The following is a 19,954-nucleotide window of genomic DNA, read 5'->3' as shown; positions in this document are numbered from 1 at the left end:
CTGTATACATCTATAATTGAAGAATAATAATAATAATAATAACTTATAAACAAGGATTCTATCTAAGAACTCAGTATCTGCTTAACTGTTTCTCTTTCTTATATATTATTATGTGTTTGAATATCTCCTGATAAATAATCATTTCTAATAAGAAGATAATGTGTGAATAATCATTTCTAATAAGAAGATAATAAATATTTTTCTAGTATAAGAGGCCTATGCTGAATAGATCAGTATAATAAATAGAACTTATATAACAAAGAGAAAAATGTTAAAGAAAGAAAAGAAAGAGAAAGTGCAAGAATCAGTGATTGAAGTGGATATTTATATGTGTTATTGTGGTGGTGTACACAGTGGAGCTTCAGGGCGGAAGAATCTATACGCGTTCCTGGCGGCCGAGGATCGGCGATCGAGAATGGCCGAGAATCGGAGCGGTAGGAATCTGTGGAGTGTAATGGAATGGTCTATATGAATGATCGGGCGCAGCCCGCCACACATTATTTCTAAAAGAAATGATTCATTTTCAGGTTTTTTTAATACTTGATTCTGATGGGACTCATGCCAAGAAATGTATGAGATCAGACCAAATAGGACCAAATGTGAAATTCATGGTCTCACCGGCCAGTCCAGTCCTGGGTTGATGGCCCTTCTACCAGCAGTGCGCTTCAGATCGCGACAGGCAATAGCGGCAGGCGGCCGCCGTAGCGACCCTCCTCGATCACATGATGGACTCTAGGAATAACACTTTATCCGGTTTGCCTCCCATGTTTCACGCTAACTAAATCCGGCAAAGCAATCAATACCTCTAACCTCACGACTGGGAGCTCTCTCCCCAGACCTCCAGCGCTTGATATTCCCCTCCTCCCCTGAAGTATAACTCTTCTCTTTTGAAGCTTTCTAATACTTTGTCGCCGTGAAATACGCTTCGTATGAGCACCTATTGCTAATGCTAGCCTCTTCCCAATGCGTCACCTGTGACTGCATGATCACCCCTACCGCACTGATGGTGACACCCCACTCTCCTATCACATTGTCTCCAACGGAGCCTTGACCGAGCGGACACTTTTCACCTTTTCCCTCGAGCGCCTCGTGATCTCCATGATATCTGACGATTCGGATGAGCGTGGCATCATGGAGGGGCCCTCCGATCCGGATGCGCAGGCTACCGTGACCGATTTTATCGACTATACCGAATACCTCCCTTCAGACCTCGTTCGTTCCCTGACCCTGATTCGTGGCCTGGATGAGACCTACCTGGACGCTGCAGCCTCCGTACACGAGCTTACAAAGATCTATGGACAACTACCCAATCTGCCAGCAGATTCGCGGCCTGACCCCGTCGTTCTACGAAGACAAATATCAGAACAATTGGGGCGCGTGATGAATGCGCGAGAGTCTGCCTACGCGGAAGCATGTCGCCTCTACGATGTGGTTGATCGCCACTTTGACCGCCTTGGGAGCATCAAATCCAAGTTGAATGCACTACTAAAGACTTGTACTGCAATTTCCCGCGACGAGTCTGCCCCCCCTCTAGCCGAATCATCACTTGAAACAAAACGAGAAAGAAGTGGCCGTAAAGCTGGCGAGACACGCTCTACACAAAGGATAACTTTGCATATCGATGGAACCCGACAAGTTGTGGCTGGTTCGACCGTTAATGAAACACGCCCACAAAATGGAAAGCCACAGGGCGTAGCGACCCGAGGTCCTAACCATGTTCTGCGAAATCCGGACTCACCTATTGCCAGCACGGAGCAATCAGACGATGATCTTGGGCCCAGCTCGTCGCATGCTGCCGAAGCCGCCCGGTCGCTCGACACATCCAAGAACAAAGGAAAGTCGAAAAAGCAGAAACGTGTGATCAGCCGTCACATCTCTCAGCCGTCGGATTCTAGTGGGAATGCGGAGATAAGTCAAATCGATACCTCTACTAGCAATGCTTTGGCAATGCTAAAACCTCCCCCGGACGATGCAAAAATCGGGAGCGAACATTTCCCATGGCTCCGTTTGACTGAATGGGAAATGACCAAGCTTCGAAAGAAGATGAAGAAGAACAATATTTGGCAACCTAGTGAAATTATGATCCACCGAGAACTTGCGCTGCGTGGTCGAGGATGGGAAGGCTACAGAGCAGCCAAGCTGAACGCTGAAGCAACCGGCGCTGAGTTTGTAGACTGCGACGACATAACGAACAATTATGTTCCAGGAAAACTTGTCCGAAAAAGCGAAGTAAACGCGGATGTTTCGCGGGTGGAAGAAACCAAACTAAGTAACCGAGGTATGAAACTTAACGAGGCGAAGAAGCTGAAACGCGAAAACCTTGCACGGGAACAGGCAGCTCTCGCTGCGGCCGAAGCGGAGATGGCGGCGAGACGACTCGGGGACATCGGGTCTACATTTAAAAGCTTGTTTCCAAGCCCTGCTGAGCAGAATCTTTACAATAACGTTCAATCTGGACTTTTAGGTACATCTTTCAAAGCTAACGGTCCTGCAGTGAAAGCTAGGCCAAAGGTATCAAAGCAGACCATGAAGAAGAGAAAATTTGAGGAGACGGCCGTTTTAGAATCATCACAAGATGTTGAATCTCCCGCTCCTATCTCCTTAGCCACAGTCAGGCCATCAACTAAAAAGCGCAAGCTTAGCAAGTCTGCTTCTACAAGTGCCGTGAACACAGCTGGAGATGAATTTTTAGTGGAAAGTGCATCGATGGGTATAGGCCCTCGAACTTCTCCTTTTGTTGGCCCATCCGCTATCTCGAAACGGTCACCGCGTGCTTTATCTCCGGCTAAATTGCGTCGAACAACAGGTTCCGTGGCTGCCAGGATCCTTCCCACCCCCACACCGCCTGCTACTCGAGCAGGCTCTCGACCACGTTCCGCCACTGGAGCCTCTGGAGAATCGATTGGCCGAGATCGACCTCGAAGGAAGAGCGCAACCCCAGCAGTGGCCAAGGCCACACCTGGAGCGGATCAACCCGCCGGTACAACCGCAGCTGGTCGCCGTAGCAAGGCGCCCTGCGCCAGGACCCGTAACATCTGGTCAGGATGGCGGCGCTGCCGTAAGTGTAGGCCGTCGCAAGGCCAAACCAGTGAAGAAAAGGAAGGATCAGACCATGGCTCCCAGGACCGAGGATATACGGATGGATGAGGATGGCTTCCTGGAAGAAATCGACCCGAACGAACCAAGATACTGTCTCTGTGGAGACGTGAGTTTCGGTACCATGATCTGCTGCGAGGATAATGATGTGAGTGGCCATCGTAAATGTCCTCTTTAAGTGTACTGCTTCTGCTTTTTTATTCCTTACTTTCATACCATTTTCATGATTGTAACATGTTTTGTATCTTGCACTTCACAATTAGGCGTCCTTCCAATCGTGTTTTATCCCCTCTTTTTTTTGCCAATGCTTTTACTTACACACAGTACTAATTAAACAAACAAAACTAACGTGATTTAATTTATTTTTCTCAGTGCGACAAAGAATGGTTCCATCTCGACTGTGTCGGCCTCTCAGAAGTTCCAAGTCGGACGGCGAAGTGGTACTGCCCAGAATGTCGGAAAAAGCTTGGGAAAGCATTAACGGACGGCATAGTTCGAACTGGCGGTGGACGGCGATGCCCATAGACGGTATTATCACGTGTTAAACATAATATTAACCATATAACGGTTGATGTACACTAATGAGTGACGACAGGACTGGAATCAGACAAATGGAGGGCAGGCAGCCCAGGCGCTACCTAGGTAGGTACTTCTATAAAGTTAATTTCATATACGGCGTCAGGATGAAATAATTTTGTACCATTCTGCGTTCTACTGATATGGCGAAAATAAGGGAACCGGGAGGCATCAGATTCTAAGTCGGATATTTCCAAGGTTCTAGATAGGTGTTATTTATGTTTCTGCGGTTACCTTTTCTGTACTTCCCATTTCCCCGACGTTGCCTTTGCTTCCGCTAGAGATTGTATATTATCATTGTTTTGCCAATTTTCTCACCCAACGACTATCAAGGGGCACAGCGGCTTCTGGAAGCATTCCGCTAGCATATTGATTGATTCTCGTCTTTTTTTTTTTAATTTAATTTAATATGTTATGTATTTTGTAATTTTTTATTTTTTATCTAAGTTCTCTCTAAAGTTTAACAGCTGAGAATTAAAGCTCCATTCGACCTGTCGAGGCAAACCTAACGCTCTCCGTCCCGTTGACAAATAGTGACGTATGAATGACTACATCCAAAAGTGTATTTTCCTCCTCTATATAAACCTCTACTACGCTATTTTTTTTTCCCTTTCCTCCTATCCTTCTACTATTCTTACCCATCTTTATCTTTTGTTATCCTCCAAACAAGAAACAAGGTATTGTTTTGACTGGCACTCTCATCCCTCCCCACCATACTCGCCAAATACTAACAACCCACGAAGCCAGAATCAACCACACAAATCACTAACGAATTCACCAACGAATCCCCTAAACCCCCCTCTTTGTAAATATCCAAAATGGGCTGCGGATGCGGAGATGACAAATGCCCCTGTGAGGGCCCCAAGACCTGCTCTTGTTCGTCATCCGGTACCTGCGGCTGCACGACCTGTGGCAAATGTATGTCTTAAAGACTTTCGGGCTGTTAACATCATTCTTCGACCCTTGGAAAGGGATAGGGGATTGAATGCCGTTACCCAACCCCCCCAACCCCACCCCACCAATTCGTTGGGTTTATGGGATGTTTGCGTCGAACCCCCTACTAATGAGCTGTTAATAGAAATAAATAAAAAAAACTTCTACTCTACAATTTCTACTCCATCTCTCTGTTACTGCGCACGATGACCAGGAGACACGGTTTAATCATAGGAGAGTATTCCGCACGTCGGTCGTTAGAAACAGTCGGGAATACTTGGGAGGATGCTGGATGGGGGTGTTCTTGGATGGCGTTGAAGTTTTGTATATTTTTAAGTTAATTTTACCTAGGTATACCATCGAAAATTGAAAAGTATGTCCTAGCAGAGTAAAATACCTTCATACGTATATCAGAACCGTAGTCAATTAGTAGATATATCTTGAAGCGTGATATCTCCTAGCTACCTCTGATGTAGTCGACTAAGATGATGGCCCCTGTATAACAGACCAGACGACCGTTTTAGCGCGTATGGTAGGAGAGCATGTTGTTACGGGACGAAGACTAGCTCTACCAGGGTGGATAGCAGCAGTATACTAGATCATATTGAAACTGAATCTTGAAGAAGAAGAAGAAGCTATCTACGCAGTAAGCTAGAGGCTTGGTGAGTGGGTGGTGAGGCTTGTGTGAGTCACCTGACCATGCCCCATGCCCTCCATACCGGAAAAACGTAGGCTTATTATACGACCGGGTTATGGTTGTTCCGCCATGCCAGTCGCCGACACCGTCGCCGAACTGTAAAATATAATATAATGGTGGATTAGCCATGGAATCACTGTAAATGAGTTATGAACAGAACAAAATCATCATTGTATTGACAATGTCACTGATTCCTATCTATATAATCACTAATTCTAAAAAATGTCTCATTCACTGAAATCATTCTCTATTGAAAGTCTGTTATATTTAGACTGGCCGCCGGGACCATGAATTTCACATTTGGTCCCATTTGGTCTGGTCTCATACATTTCTTGGCGTGAATCCCGCTGGGACTGGCTATCAAAAAAACATGTAAAGTGACTATATATCAGATCTTAAAATGAAATCATGACTTGAAAAAAATGAGAAAGTGATTTCATTTAGTCTCATTTAGTTCTATTCTTGGCATAAAGTTACTATTTTTAGACATTTTAAGGTTTTTTTTAGACTATTTTTAATTTTTTAAAAAGTAACACTTTTTGATAACACTCAAATGAAATTTAAAGTCATTTAAAGCAATAAAAATAATTTAAATTGAGAAGTAGAAATCATGATCTCATTTGAAAAATATGATAAGAGTAGACAGTAAGTCTCACTGAGACAGTATGAGATCACTATATAATGTTAAAACTGTGTAATGAGATCAGTTGAATTGGTAATGAAACTATCAAAAAATCTGATTCTGGTCTCAGACACGGTCACACGGTCAGTCTAGTTATATTCTTCTGTAATTTCTCTCAGATTCTCTGAATCATCTCTATATCATTATCATGATTTCCTGTCATATTTATATCAACATTTATTTCAGAGAACTTGTGAATTAATATTAAAGTTTATAAAGAGTCAGTGTTAATAATTATTCACTATTTAAGATAGAGAGTTTTAAAAGAATTAGAAGCTGTGTATTTATTTATCTATATTATTATCAACTTCTATATAAATCTGAGAATCATTTTACTGATTCTAACTTACTTTTTCACTGAGAATGTTGAGAGTTTCAGTGCTGCTTATAGCTAGAGAATCAACTGAAGTTAGAAGATCAGAGAAGAAAGAAGAGAGAGAATTAACATTAGTGATAGAGATATCAGTGAGAAAGATAAGAAGAAAATTATTATTATTATTAAATTTCTTATTACTGCTGCTACTATTACTGACTATAACTGAATTCTTATCAAGATAATCTATAAGTCTCTGAATATACTTTATTATTTTATACATTTTAATGATAATACAGCTAGCTTCAGTATTAATATTATTTATTAAATTTATAAGATTCTTCATCACTGATTTCTATTCTTTAATATAACTGACTATTATTCTCAAAAGCTTGTAATATACTTTAAGCTTGATAGTTTTAATATTAAGTTTTATCTTTTTAATCATGATTTTCTTCTTTTCTGTAATAACTTTTTTCTTTTTAATTTCTAATTTCACTCTTTCAATATTCAACTTAATCTTCTTAATCTTAATTTTAACTTTTTTAACAGTATTGATAATAATATTCAGAGCTTTTAGAATAATAGTAATACTCTTTATATATTAAGCTTTCACTTTCTGTCAGTAAGTTTTAACTTTCTTAATCTATTTTAAAAGATTCTTCACTGATTTTAATATAGCTCTCTTTATTATTTTCTTAAAATTATTTAATATAGAAAGATAAAAGTTATGAATTTAAATCAGATTATTAACTTATTCTTTTAATTCTTCAGAGATAATCATGTATCTCTTTTTCTCATAATTATAATTTATACAAGAATTTGAGCTTCTCTTTATTCTATTATAAGCAGTATTCAAATAATGAGAAAAAATATATTTAATACAGTACTCATATATTATTCATTTACTGAGCTGCTTTGTCAGAGTATTTAAATAGCTGCTTACTTTCTTCTCTTAAGTCTTTACAGTGATGATATGAGTACACTTGAAGATATTGCTTATTAGTTTAATACTGCTGTTATTATTATTGTTACTATGATTGATACTGATATAATGAATTACTGATATTCTTGATATACTACATAGATAAAATATCTTGATTAGAACTTTTCTGATTAAAAGCTTTCTATTACAACTGACAGAATACTCACTGAGCTGAAGAATAAAGAAGAACAGAGTGAGCTGAGTGAGCTGAGAATAATCTTTACAGTGTATTATTATTACAAGAAGAAGAAAGAAGAAAAGAAGAAAAAGAAAAATATAAGTCTTTATATATATTATTAATTCATCTTTGCAGATTATCATGTAATGAATGCAAATACTTTTATATTTCATTTCTAAGTGTAATCAGCATATCTGATAAATTTCATGCATATCTTAATACTTTTTATACAGACTATCATTAATTGAATTACATCTATTTTGAATATAAAATCATTTCTATTAACTAGAAATAAGTGTTTAATACACTGTCAGAAATATATCTACAGAATTCAAGATAAATAAGAAGATTTTCTAATACAGTGAAATCAACAATTCTACTGCAACTATAACTATAATGAAATATAAGATAGATAATATAATAACTTTTATCAGTGAATATCAGGACAGATGTATTCTAATGATATATGATAAAGTATATATTAACTAATTTATATATAAAATGCATAGATATAATGTGATGAAACTGAAGTGATAACTATTCAGTGATGTTACATAGAGATAGTTGTTTAAGAAGCTGTATAAGTAAGCTTAACCATCTTGCTTAAATAGCAAGCTCATAGACTACAGAATTATTATGAGAATATCACAGATATGATACTTAGTATACTAAGAAGATTGTATAAGATATGCAGTAACTCTTATATATATTCTAGTAGAAGAAAAATGAATTACTGACTTCTTTTATAAGAAGTCAGTATCTAGCTATTCTATATAGATAATGAGCAGATACTCTTCTCTCATTTTATAAGTAAGAATAGTCAGAGTAATATCTCAGCAGCATCTCATTGTTAAGAAAGAGTAATCTGCTAATCTTGTATAGAAGTGAGATTCTTATATTCATTAATCAGATCTTTCTATAATATATTTAAATAATATTATAAAGTGATTGAAAACTGATTCAGACAGAATGAAATTATTCATATAAAAGTGATAGACTGTGTGAAATTATAACAGAGTCTTAACATAGTTAGAGATATGATAATATTCTTCTCTTTAAGAATATAGTCTCTATACTCTTAAGATTACTGAATTAGAAATTATCTTTATTATATAGCAACAGTTATCAATCAATTGACAGTGTATATACTGTATAAAGAAATAGATGAGTTCTTCTGCTGACTGTGTAGATCTTTCTTTTCTCATCTTCATTTAAATTAAATATATAATAAGTGAGTTTCTTATATATCAATTTGAAATATGAAAAACATAGTTAATAAGTGACTTACAGATCTTTTAATATATTCTGTTTTATATATAAAATTCTCTGTAAAAGTGATGTATTTTAGAAGCAAAGTTAACAGTAGTAACAGGATTTTTCAAAAAGATTCTCTTTCTTATGAAATATTTTTCTTTCTCTTCTCTTCAATTGTAACAGTGAGTGTATGAGAGTATCATTCTTGAAGAACAATAAAGAACTTATTCTGATGTTCTTTAGTGAATAATAAATATCTTCATGATGCAGCTGCAGTCTCTGTGATCATTAAGAAAGCCAGGTTGAAGGCAGAGATAGCAGTGTCAATGAGCCGTGAAAGTATTACTCTTATTATCACACCTTCTTCCTCTTCTGCATCTCTTGCAGCTGCGGCGGTAGTAGCTGTGTCTTGCAGTAAGATGTCATTTCTTCTGCCAGCTAATTTATCTGCATCTGATCTGTTCTCTGCCTCTCTCACTGTCATTGCAATGCCACTCTCTCTCTCAATCAACACAGTGATGTATGACTCTATGTGAGCATTTGAAGAGGACTCTGAAGAGAGCTTGATTTCAGAGACAGTGACTCTGAGAAGCTCAATTCATAGTTTCTCTTCTGCATGCCTGAGCCCTGCTCAGAATGCTGCTGAGTTGAGTCTGCAGAGTTCTGCAGTTTCTTCATCTTCTCTCTGTGAAGAGGCTTCAGTACAGTCTCTGATCAGTACTGCTACTTATCTGTACTATATCAAGCAGCTGAAGAAGAGAGGAATTTTATATATCTATTTCTTCTCTTACTCTCATTGTTTCTGTTATATCTGTAGCAATGACTTCTATCTCTCTGTAAATATTACTTCACAGAAAGATGTTATATCAATTCTGACTAGAAGTCTAGATATCTAAGCAGTACAGAGTGAGAATCTCAGAGCTTTAAGTATTGATAAATTCTATTAAGACTGAAGAGATCTCTCTTACTTATCTGTAAAAGAAGATGAAAGTGTGAGTCTCTGAGATAAAAAAACATCTTAAAATGATTAATTTTAAGAAGAGATTAGCTGATACTGCTGTTAAAAGTATTACAAAAACTAATCACTGATTGAAGAGAATCTCACTTTAATTAAAGCAGATAACTGAGATACTTGATAAATTAATAAGTTAATACTTTAAGTATCTCTTATACTCTTCTACAGCATGCTTCTCTATAGTATTATAGTACTAACTTCTCAGCAGATAAAGATATTAGTACTGAAGACTTTAATAGTGAAAAATGAGTTTAATAAAGATGTAATTATTAATAAGTAGACTCTGAAATTTCTTCTTTTTACTTTTTCAGTGAGCTGTGACTCTATTAGAATAGCAGTGACTCACAGATTGATAATATTAATTCTTATTAATTTCAAATATTTCTTTCTTTTCTTATTAACTGCTTCAGGAATTTTACACTTGTATAGTCTCATTAAACTTCTAAAAACTCTTTGAGAGAAAATAGAAGAAGAGTATTACAGAGTTTATAAGACACTGACTTATTACTATAAGATTATCACTAAAAAACTCTTTGAGAAAAATAAGAAGTCTTAAACAGTATTTCTTACTTAATATATCTGATATATAATAGAGCAGTCTCTACTAGTCATCTTATAGCTTACAATCTCTTTCTCAGTATTTTTCAAATACTTAAGTGATTCTCATGAATTCTCTGATAATGAATAACTCTTTCATTTCATAAGATATTAAAGCTTACTATAATATATTCACTTATTCAATATTATCTTTATAAGATATTCAGTATTATTCTCTATCTTAATATTATTCAGCTGAGACAGCTCTATCTCAGAGCATTGCTTATAGAGCTTTAAATAGAAAATATGAAAAATAGAATAAATTGATTTCAATTCTATAAGTAATTTCAACTTATATATCTGCTTATTTATTACTCTTGTTACTAAGAAAGATTCTAGTCACTACTTACTAAGCTTCTTATATAATCTTATTATCTTAATATTCTTTGCTGAAAGTAGTACTTGATTCTCTATTAAGAACTTTATTAAAAGATGTTTTTAATTATAGTATTTCATCTATCACTTCTAAGTACAGTGAATACTTTTCACTGTCTTCTCATGAATTTTATTTAAAAGTTTCAATGTCACTTTTACTTCTGATACTGAGAGATACTCTGTTCTCTATATCTATTTAATATTCTGACTATCTATTCTCTTCTTTGAAACATCATTTATAACATCACTAAGTAATGAAGAATTATATTTATAATAAGTATAGAAAGAAAATATCTTTAAGATTACATTCTTTACATTATTACATATGAATTTAGCAGTTAGAAGATATTTAAGTCAATCATTCTGATAATATAAATAGAATACTTAAAGATGCTGTTTTAGTATCTGATTCTGATATTCAGTCTGATTATCTGTCTATGAATAAAATGCAGTACTGAGAAGATGTCTTATTATAAGATAATAGTAAAAAGCTGATCAGTATTTACTGATAAAGAGAGATTCTTGATCTGTTATCAATAATTTCAGAGCACTATGATTATAAATAATAATATTTAAAAACAGATCAGTCAATTCAGAGACATTAATCTTTTTATAAATAGAGATATATCTGATTATCTTTATAAAGTAGTTAACAATGATTAAAATTAACTTATATTCTTTAACTCTTATTGACTCCAGCAGATCAACTATCAAATTCATTGATAGATTCTATTATAAGCTCTTTAAAATAGGCAGTGATGTTAATTTACTGTATTACTTATATCACAGAATCTTTATTCTTTAACAGATATTATAAGTTTTAATATACTCTTTAATATCTGTTCAGAGCTTATCTTAAATATATTTATATTTTAGAAGCTTCTCAGTCTTCTCTAATCTGAAGTGCTCTATATGAAGATTATTATGATGAATTCTTAATAACTTCTAACACACTGCTCTGCTATGAGAAATGAAGACTGAATTATTCAGCAGTAGAAGTTTATATTCTTTTAGTTATCAGTAACTTGATTTCTTAGCAGTATTACTCTGCTCAGAGTCTGTCTCTTTCAAGTTCAAATCAGATTCTTTCTTCTTCAACTTCTGAATTCAAGCTGTAGTAGAGATATCTCTCTTCTATAACTCATTAATAAATTTTAAAAGTAGTTAGATTGAAAGATTGTAGATCATTTCATTCTTTATCAATTCAATAATTATAAGATATAATATAAGAAGCTTATAATCTTCAGTATCAGTTCTCTGCAGAGATCTGAGTTTTCTTTCATCTTCTATACTGAGTCACATAGCTGTCTTATCAGTGTCATTTCTAAGCTTCAGAGAATCTTAATTCTCTGCAGTCAGCTTCTTCTACAGTGATGACAGAGATTCTTTTATAGAATTCTTCTTTACATTAATAATATTATAATCAGACTGTCTAGACAGTGTGTTAGTGAGATTAAACTGATCTGAACAGTATTAAATATAGAAATTATACTTTAAAAGCAGCTCTGCTCATCTGACTTGATATTCTATCAAGCTCTTTGTTATCAAGAAGTAACACAGATTAACATGATCAGTGAGAACTTGCACTGAGTATCTACTACTCTGAAGATAATATTATCAGATCTTAAAGAATTTAATAATTATTAACATCTTCTGAGTATGAGTATTATATCTTCTCTGTGTGAGTAATAACTTCTTAAAGAAGAAGATCACTGATCTTCATTCACAGTATCTTGTAGATTCTGTGAAAAAGTCTTCTTTCACAGATAATTCATTATCTGTTTTCTCAGAGATGATTATTCTCTAATTCTTTCAATATTGAAAGATCTTCAGTGTCAACTGTGAAAAGATTTCACAGATTTTATTCTCAGATATATCAGTCTTACACTGACTGAGTAAGTCAGAGTTAAAGTGATTCAGTATTATAATATATGTGAAAGTTTATTTCAATTCTGTAAATGCCTGCACAGTATCTTGAATAATAATAAATAATCTTATTTTTCTATCTTTCATACTTCTCTTTAACAGATCTGTAAGAGAGACAGTAATCTGTGAATATATATAGATGAATTATCTGTAGAAATTCACAAATTCTACAAATATCTGCATCTCATGATATATCTGCAGTGTCAGTCAGTTCTCAATAATGAAGACCTGACTGCTGTTCATTGAAATGCTGTTCATCTTAATAACATAATCTAAGAAATCAATCTCCTGCATGTAGAATGAGCATTTTTCAGTGTTTGTATAGAGTTAATACTGTCTCAAGTAACTCAACACTTCTTGAATATGAATATCATGTTCTTTCTCTGATTTTGAGAAGATTAGAATGTTGTTCAGATATACTATGCAGAAGACATTAACAAGGCTCTGCAGTGTCTCATTTGTATAGATCTGAAAGATGACTGAAGTGTTACAAAGATCAAAAGATAAAACAAGATATTCAAAATCGCTGTACTTAGTACAAAAAGCTGTTTTTCAAATGTCAACTTTATTAACTCTGATTCTGTGATAGATATCTTATATTACAATCTTTGAGAACATCTTTACTTCAGATAATTGATCAATCATCTCATTAATTAATGATAATGAATAGTAATTCTTAACTGACATCTTATTGAGGTCTCTGTAGTCTACATATAGATGTAGTCTATTATTCTTCTTAGATATAAAGAGTATAGATGCTTCTGCTGAACTCTTTAATAAATGAATTCAGTTCTTTGATTGTGCTTCTTCAAGATATTTATATAGAATATCTAATTTCTTTACAGATAAGTTGTAAAGAGATCTGTACAGTACTGTTATATCATCTTCAAGATGAATCTTATATTATATCTTGATATCAGAAAACTTCACTACTTCTCTTTCTGAAAAGACATTCTTAAAATCTGTAAAGAGATGTTATGTATATTTATCTTCAATGACAGATACTGCTGCTAATCTTGTAGTAAGAGTGATAACTTCTTTATCTGTCTTTAAGTCTCAATCATCTACTACACAGTATATCAACTCAATCTTTTTCTCAAGATTCTTCTGATGAAACTCTTCAGATTTCTCTATTACTGTCTCTTTATTAGTAAGACAGTATTATCACATCTAAGTGACTCAGTCAATGAGAGAATTGTTTTCTCTCAATCACAGAAGATCTAGAATGATATTCTCATCTATAATATTGACTGTATGAAGAAGCAGACTGCTTTTCTTCAAGATTTCTTCTGAGTCTGTGATCACACACTTCACTTGAATTATGTTAAAACAGTGACATTTCATTTTATCAGTAAATTTCATATAATCTGATAGATCTATCTTCTTTCAATTCTTCATTAAAGAAAAGAAATAGAATATGAAGTTGATATTCATCTTAGAGTTAAGTAGATATCTCACTAATATCTTCTTATTCAGAGTATACATTGTGATTATAATATAAACTCAGAGATATAAGAATTATCAATTCTGTATTTCTTTCTCTTCTTTATCTTCTGTGAATATATTTGTCAGAAGAGAAGTTAACTTTAAGAAGATATCTTCTCAGTTTCTTCTCTTCTTTGACTTCTTGCAATCACTGATATAGTGATTATCAGCTTCACAGTTGAAACAGAGATCTTTATCAAATCTTTTTTAATATATCTTTACAGTGAGTGAAGAATCAGAATACTTGAAATTCTTCTTTACTTTCTCTACACTGAAGCTGTTATAATACTGTTTAAATTTCATTATTAATTGCTTAGAAGAGATCTTGTTAATCTTTTTCTCAGAGAATTGATTATTTAAATAGATCTGAGAAGCCAGGTTAACAAGCTTAGTATAATTAATTAATGAACTCTGATATTATAATATCATTATTTGCATCTTATGAGTCAGCTTCATGAGATAAAGCTGTGTTTTTAATTGATTCAAATTATCAGTTAATTCCTCTCAATATTCTTCAAATCTTGTATTGAAATTAAAAGAATTCTCATTATCTTATTAATATAATAAGTTGAACTGCTGTGCTGCTGTAAAGCTGTGATTACAGTGATCTTTAATTTGATTCAGTAGAAAGTTCTTGAATTCTTCTCAAGTTATAGTAGTATTGATACACTCAAGCTCTCTCTTCTTAATAACTCAAGTAGTTGCAGAGATATCTTCAAGAAGGTTGATAATGTATATTACTTATAACTTATAAGTATTATACTGACTCAGATTAAAGCAGAATTTCTGTTCAAGAGTACAGACAAAGCTGTGAAATTCAGATAAGATATTTTTCTTATATTTCAGAGAATCTCTGATCTTAATCTCTCTATCTTCATAATAGATATAAATGTGTAGAGGTCACAGTGATAGCAGAGCAGTTGAAGAGCTTCTATCAAAATATACAGTGAGTTCAGAAATCTTGAATTTCTGCTGAGATAGAGATATATACACTCTAGAGAATAATGAAGTATTTCTTTCAGAGAGTGAGATTGAATCAGTCTCAGTGCAGATGTATAAGATTATATCAGTCTGTTAGAGCTTGACTGATTCAAATGTATAATCAGATTAAGTAATTCAAACTATAACATAATAGAATCAAAGTAGTGACTAGTCAGTGATATTTCATAGAGATAGTTATTTAAGAAGTTATATAAGTAAGCTTGACTATCTTGCTTAAATAGTGAGCTCATAGACTACAGAATTATTATGAGAATATCACAGATATAATACTTAGTATACTAAGAAGATTATATAAGATATGCAGTAACTCTTATATATATTTTAGTAGAAGAAAAATGAATCACTGATTTCTTTTATAAGAAGTCAGCATCTAGCTATTCTATATAGATAATGAGTAAATATTCTTCTCTCATTTCATGAGTGAGAATAGCTGAAGTGATATCTCAGTGATATCTTATTATTAAGAAAGAGTAATCTGCTGACCTTGTATAGAAGTGAGGTTCTTATATTCATCAATTGAATCTTTCTATGATATATTCAAATGATGTCATAGAGTGGTTGAAAACTGGTTCAGACAGAATGAAATCATCCGCATGAAAGCAATGAGCTGTGTGAAACCGCAACAGAGTCTTGACACGGCCGGGGGCGTGATAATAGAAAATAAATATATTGAAATAGAAATAGATTGTATCAGAAATCTCTATATTATCTGTCTTTTACTGAAAGTATTTTTAAAAATTTAATCTTTTTTCACATCTTCTATCATGCATCTTTCACTGCATATCTCTTTTTAACTGTCAGAGTATTCTGAATCATCTTTATAAAGTCATTTCTGATAATTTTCTGATATTCAGAAACATCACTCATTAGATCTCAAAATATCAGAATATTTTATTATTGTATCATAACTGCAGCAGAATTTTCATTCATATCAGTATTATCAAACATTTTAACCTGAGTTATCAGATTATCATATATCTCTGTTTTTTAAATCAGTTTCTAGTTTTTGAAACAATTTGAATTATGCTAACTTATGTTTCATATACTATTATTCTCACTCAGAGAATTGATCAAAGTTAATAACTTCTCACACTTAATAAAAAACTAGAAAGAACTTTTTAGTAGTGAATAACTTATAAAAGTAATCAAAGATAATTATTTCTTTGTAACAATTATGTAAGCTGATTATCTCTGAACTTACTCTGCTCTTTATCTTTTCTCATTAAACATGATTCTATGTAAGAGGCCTACGCCGAATAGATCGGTATAATATTGATAGGTCTTATATAACAAAAATAAAAATGTTAGAGAAGGAAAGAAAGAGAAAGTGCGAGAATCAGTGATCAAGGTGGATATTTATGCGCGTATGTGGTGGCGTACGCGGTGGAGCTTCGGGGCGGAAGAATATACGCGCGTTCGTAGCGGCCGAGGATCGGCGATCGAGAATGGCCGAGGATCGGAGCGTACGTAGAATCTGTGGAGTGTAACGGAATAGTCTATATGATTGATCGGGGTGGCGGCCGAGAATCGGCGATCGAGAATGGCCGAGGATCGGAGTGTACGTGGAATCTGTGGAGTGTAACGGAATAGTCTATATGATTGATCGGGGTGGCGGCCGAGGATCGGCGATCGAGAATGGCCGAGGATCGGAGCGTACGTGGAATCTGTGGAGTGTAACGGAATAGTCTATATGATTGATCGGGCGCAGCCCGCCACATTCTATATTGAAATTAAGTTAGCTAACTTAACTACAAAAGTTTAGATTTCTCTAAGATTTCTCACTGAATTCTCATCAGAGATTTATAATCTTCTATCAAGAATTTATTATATTCTGCTGAAAAGTTGCTATTTTGCTAAATCTAAATACTTATCTTCATTTTCTTTGATGATCTTGATTTCCAGGTCTTGACTATGTTCAGGATTGTTGTTCTGCTGAATGAGAATGTATATAATATTTTATCATTGATTTTGATTATTTTTATAACTGTCTGGTCGATATTTTTCTTTGTAAAGAACAGAAAATATATTCATTTAATCTCTAGCTACAGATATTACTCTGTCAGATAAATCTTCTTCTTAAACATTTCAGTATTGAGATGTCTAGTTCTTCAATGTCTTCTTGATAAATTGCTTATCAGTGAGAAGTTTAAGTTCTTCTTACTGTTCTTCTCATCTATTGAACATTCTTCATTGATGTCATTGTATACCTGCTATGATTAAGAAATATTAATATTGAATTTTCTTTGAAATCAGTGAATTGTCTTATTAAATCTACTAGATGAGAAAGTTCAGAAAGATCTAGTATATCAGAGTCAATAAGAGTATTCATTTTTAAAATTAGATTGAAATTCTAGTCAATGAATAATACTGATTTCAGAAGCTTACAGAAATATAATCTTGAAATAAAGAAAACAGTTTGGTTGTTAATATTAATTTAATGTAGATTATTACTGATTGCAGCTCTTATTAATATACTTCTTTTCAGTAATTCAATCTCATCTCTTTATTTCATCAAGACTGCTCACTCACTTCAATCATATCTTTTCAACTATACAACTTGTTTCTACAAATCATATCAGAAAGCAAAATATCATGTCTGTTTAATTAAAATCTGAAATGCTATCTGCTATCTGTCTCTAGACAAGAATCTGAAAATGATCAATCAGAATTTCAATCTCAGAGCTCTCTTTTCTCAGAAACTGCAAATAAGAATTTTACTGACAGTGATTCAGATAATGATGTTTCTGATGAAGAAGTATTGCTATTCTCAGCACATTTATCACTTTTAATGTCTTATTATTATAAAAACTAACATTGTCTAAAGACAGAGTCATATAACAAGAATACTGCTGATAGTATCAAGTATATAGAGTGGCTTTTGAAAGCAGATACTGAGAAGAATATCTCAGAGAATATTCTGAAAAATATCTCAGAAAATAATAATCAAGAAGATTCTGATAAGTCAGTTACTGAAGATATTACTATAAAAGATACTGTTATTAAAGATATTACTATGATCTCTTATTTTACTGATGAATTTATTGATTCTGATTCAGTAATTGACATAGCTGACAAATGCAGTAACTTTGAAATGAATTCATTTATTTTAACAATGAGACTCTGAGCTGAAGAGTTAAGTATTTTCTGAAAAAACTATCAATCACTGCTGTAAATTCTGCATTTATTGAAGAATATATTACTGATAAGTCTGCTCTCTGAAGATCTATCAACTCTGAAAAAGCAATGTAGAGCATAATTTCCAATTTTATCAGTTAAGAAAATGTCAATTTCAATAGTGTTATTAATATAAATATCAACTCTGAGTTCTGCTCAGAAAAATCTCACTGTATTCTCTATGAGATTACTTTACTTTTAAAATTCAATTTCATTAATATCTGCTCTTCTCAAATCCTCAAATTTTTAGTGATAGATGTATATAGAAATGATGAAACTTGTCAACAATCTCACTGAGTTATAATAATCTCACAGTTAAGAGAGCTCTATTAAATATTATTCTAATAACTTCATGCAATATTCATCAATAAATAAATCTCTTTTTTCTTCTGATTTTATTCAGTACTAGTGTGAAAATCTCAAATGCTACTGCAAATTAAGATTGAATAATATATCTTATATTAAGAGAGTGTGTTTTGTTGAACATGATCACTGATATTCAGACATGAGAATGAGGTCTTATATAATAGTTCTGAAAGTTTAAGAAGTCATTTATTATACTTCTCAGATCATACAAAGATTATCATTCTTAAATCTATCATTTGTCTTATTTGAATTAATTGCAATGAAAGATGAGAGGAAATATATGTTAATTATTCAGATTCTAAATCAACTTAATATTCATATGAATATAATATTTGAATTGAATTTCAATCTACTGATGAAATATAAGAATAAAGATCAGTATTTTCTTCATTAAATTATAAGAATCAAGACTGAAGCTGTTGAGATATAATCATATTATAAATCTTTATCAATTCAGACTGAGTTGAAAATTGCTGCATATAAATAAGATATTTTGAAAAGCATATTTTACTCTGATATTGTCACGCTCCCGGCCGCGCCAAGGCCCTGTTGCGGTGCCACACGGCCCATCACTTCCATGCGGATGATTCCATCCATCCCGCATCCTGTCTGAACCGGTTTCCAACCACCCTATGACATCATTCGGATATATCATAGGAAGATCCGATTGATGGGTATGAGAACCCCGCTTCTATACGAGGTCAGCAGATTACTCTTCCTTGGCAATGAGGCGCTGCTGAGGTATCACTCTGGCTATCCTTGCTTGTGGAATGGGAGGAGGGTATCCGCTCATTGTCTATATAGAATAGCTAGATGCTGGCTTCTCATTAAAGGAGTCAGTGATTTGTTTTTACTGTGACTGGAATATACACAAGAGTTACTGCATGCCTCATACAATCTTCTTAGTATACTAAGTACCATATCTGTGATATCCTCACAATAACCCTGTAGTCTATGAGCTCACTATTCAAGCAAGATAGTCAAGCTCACTCATACAGCTTCTCAAACAACTATCTCTACATATTGCTGCTGACTAGTCATCACTTCAGTTCTGTTATATTACAATTTGAATCACTTGATCTGATTACATGTTTGAATCAGTCAAGCTCTAACAGATCAATATGATTTCATACACCTGCACTGGGACTGACCTGACCTCATTCTCTGAGGAAAACACTACATCATTCTCTAGAGTGTGTACATCTCTACCTCAGCAGGAATCTGAGATTCCTGAAACTGCTGTGCATTTTGACATGAGCTCTTCAACTGCTCTGCCACCGCCGCGGCCTCTACACACCTA

General features: G+C 33.8%; 2 protein-coding genes across 4 annotated transcripts; one reads left to right on the top strand and one right to left on the bottom strand.

The window, feature by feature from the left end:
* Positions 1–511: 511 nt before the first annotated feature.
* Positions 512–4,099, top strand: BDCG_01135 (the record flags this gene model as incomplete). 2 transcript variants are annotated; one of them, XM_045416639.1, is made up of 4 exons in its annotated part: positions 1,099–2,710; positions 2,823–3,244; positions 3,469–3,624; positions 3,692–3,714. In XM_045416639.1, 3 exons carry the CDS (start codon positions 1,099–1,101, stop codon positions 3,619–3,621), a joined length of 2,187 nt encoding a protein of 728 aa, XP_045279455.1. In that variant the 3' UTR covers positions 3,622–3,624; positions 3,692–3,714. The 2 variants fall into 2 exon arrangements, with proteins under 2 accessions (XP_045279456.1, XP_045279455.1); XM_045416640.1 differs by having other exon boundaries at positions 512–3,244; positions 3,469–4,099.
* Positions 4,100–15,807: 11,708 nt separating this feature from the next.
* Positions 15,808–16,907, bottom strand: BDCG_16287 (the record flags this gene model as incomplete). 2 transcript variants are annotated; one of them, XM_045425537.1, is made up of 4 exons in its annotated part: positions 15,808–16,218; positions 16,316–16,683; positions 16,772–16,833; positions 16,897–16,907. In XM_045425537.1, the coding sequence occupies 3 exons, from the start codon at positions 16,905–16,907 to the stop codon at positions 16,451–16,453; spliced, it is 306 nt and encodes a 101-aa protein (XP_045279454.1). In that variant the 3' UTR covers positions 15,808–16,218; positions 16,316–16,450. The 2 variants fall into 2 exon arrangements, with proteins under 2 accessions (XP_045279454.1, XP_045279453.1); XM_045425536.1 differs by having other exon boundaries at positions 15,808–16,683.
* Between the last annotated feature and the right edge of the window lie 3,047 nt (positions 16,908–19,954).

Source organism: Blastomyces dermatitidis (genome assembly GCF_000003525.1).
Source record: "Blastomyces dermatitidis ER-3 genomic scaffold supercont1.1, whole genome shotgun sequence".
Lineage (NCBI taxonomy): Eukaryota > Fungi > Ascomycota > Eurotiomycetes > Onygenales > Ajellomycetaceae > Blastomyces > Blastomyces dermatitidis.
The sequence above is the reverse complement of the archived record's forward strand: the minus strand, read 5'-3'. Positions and strand labels throughout refer to the sequence as shown.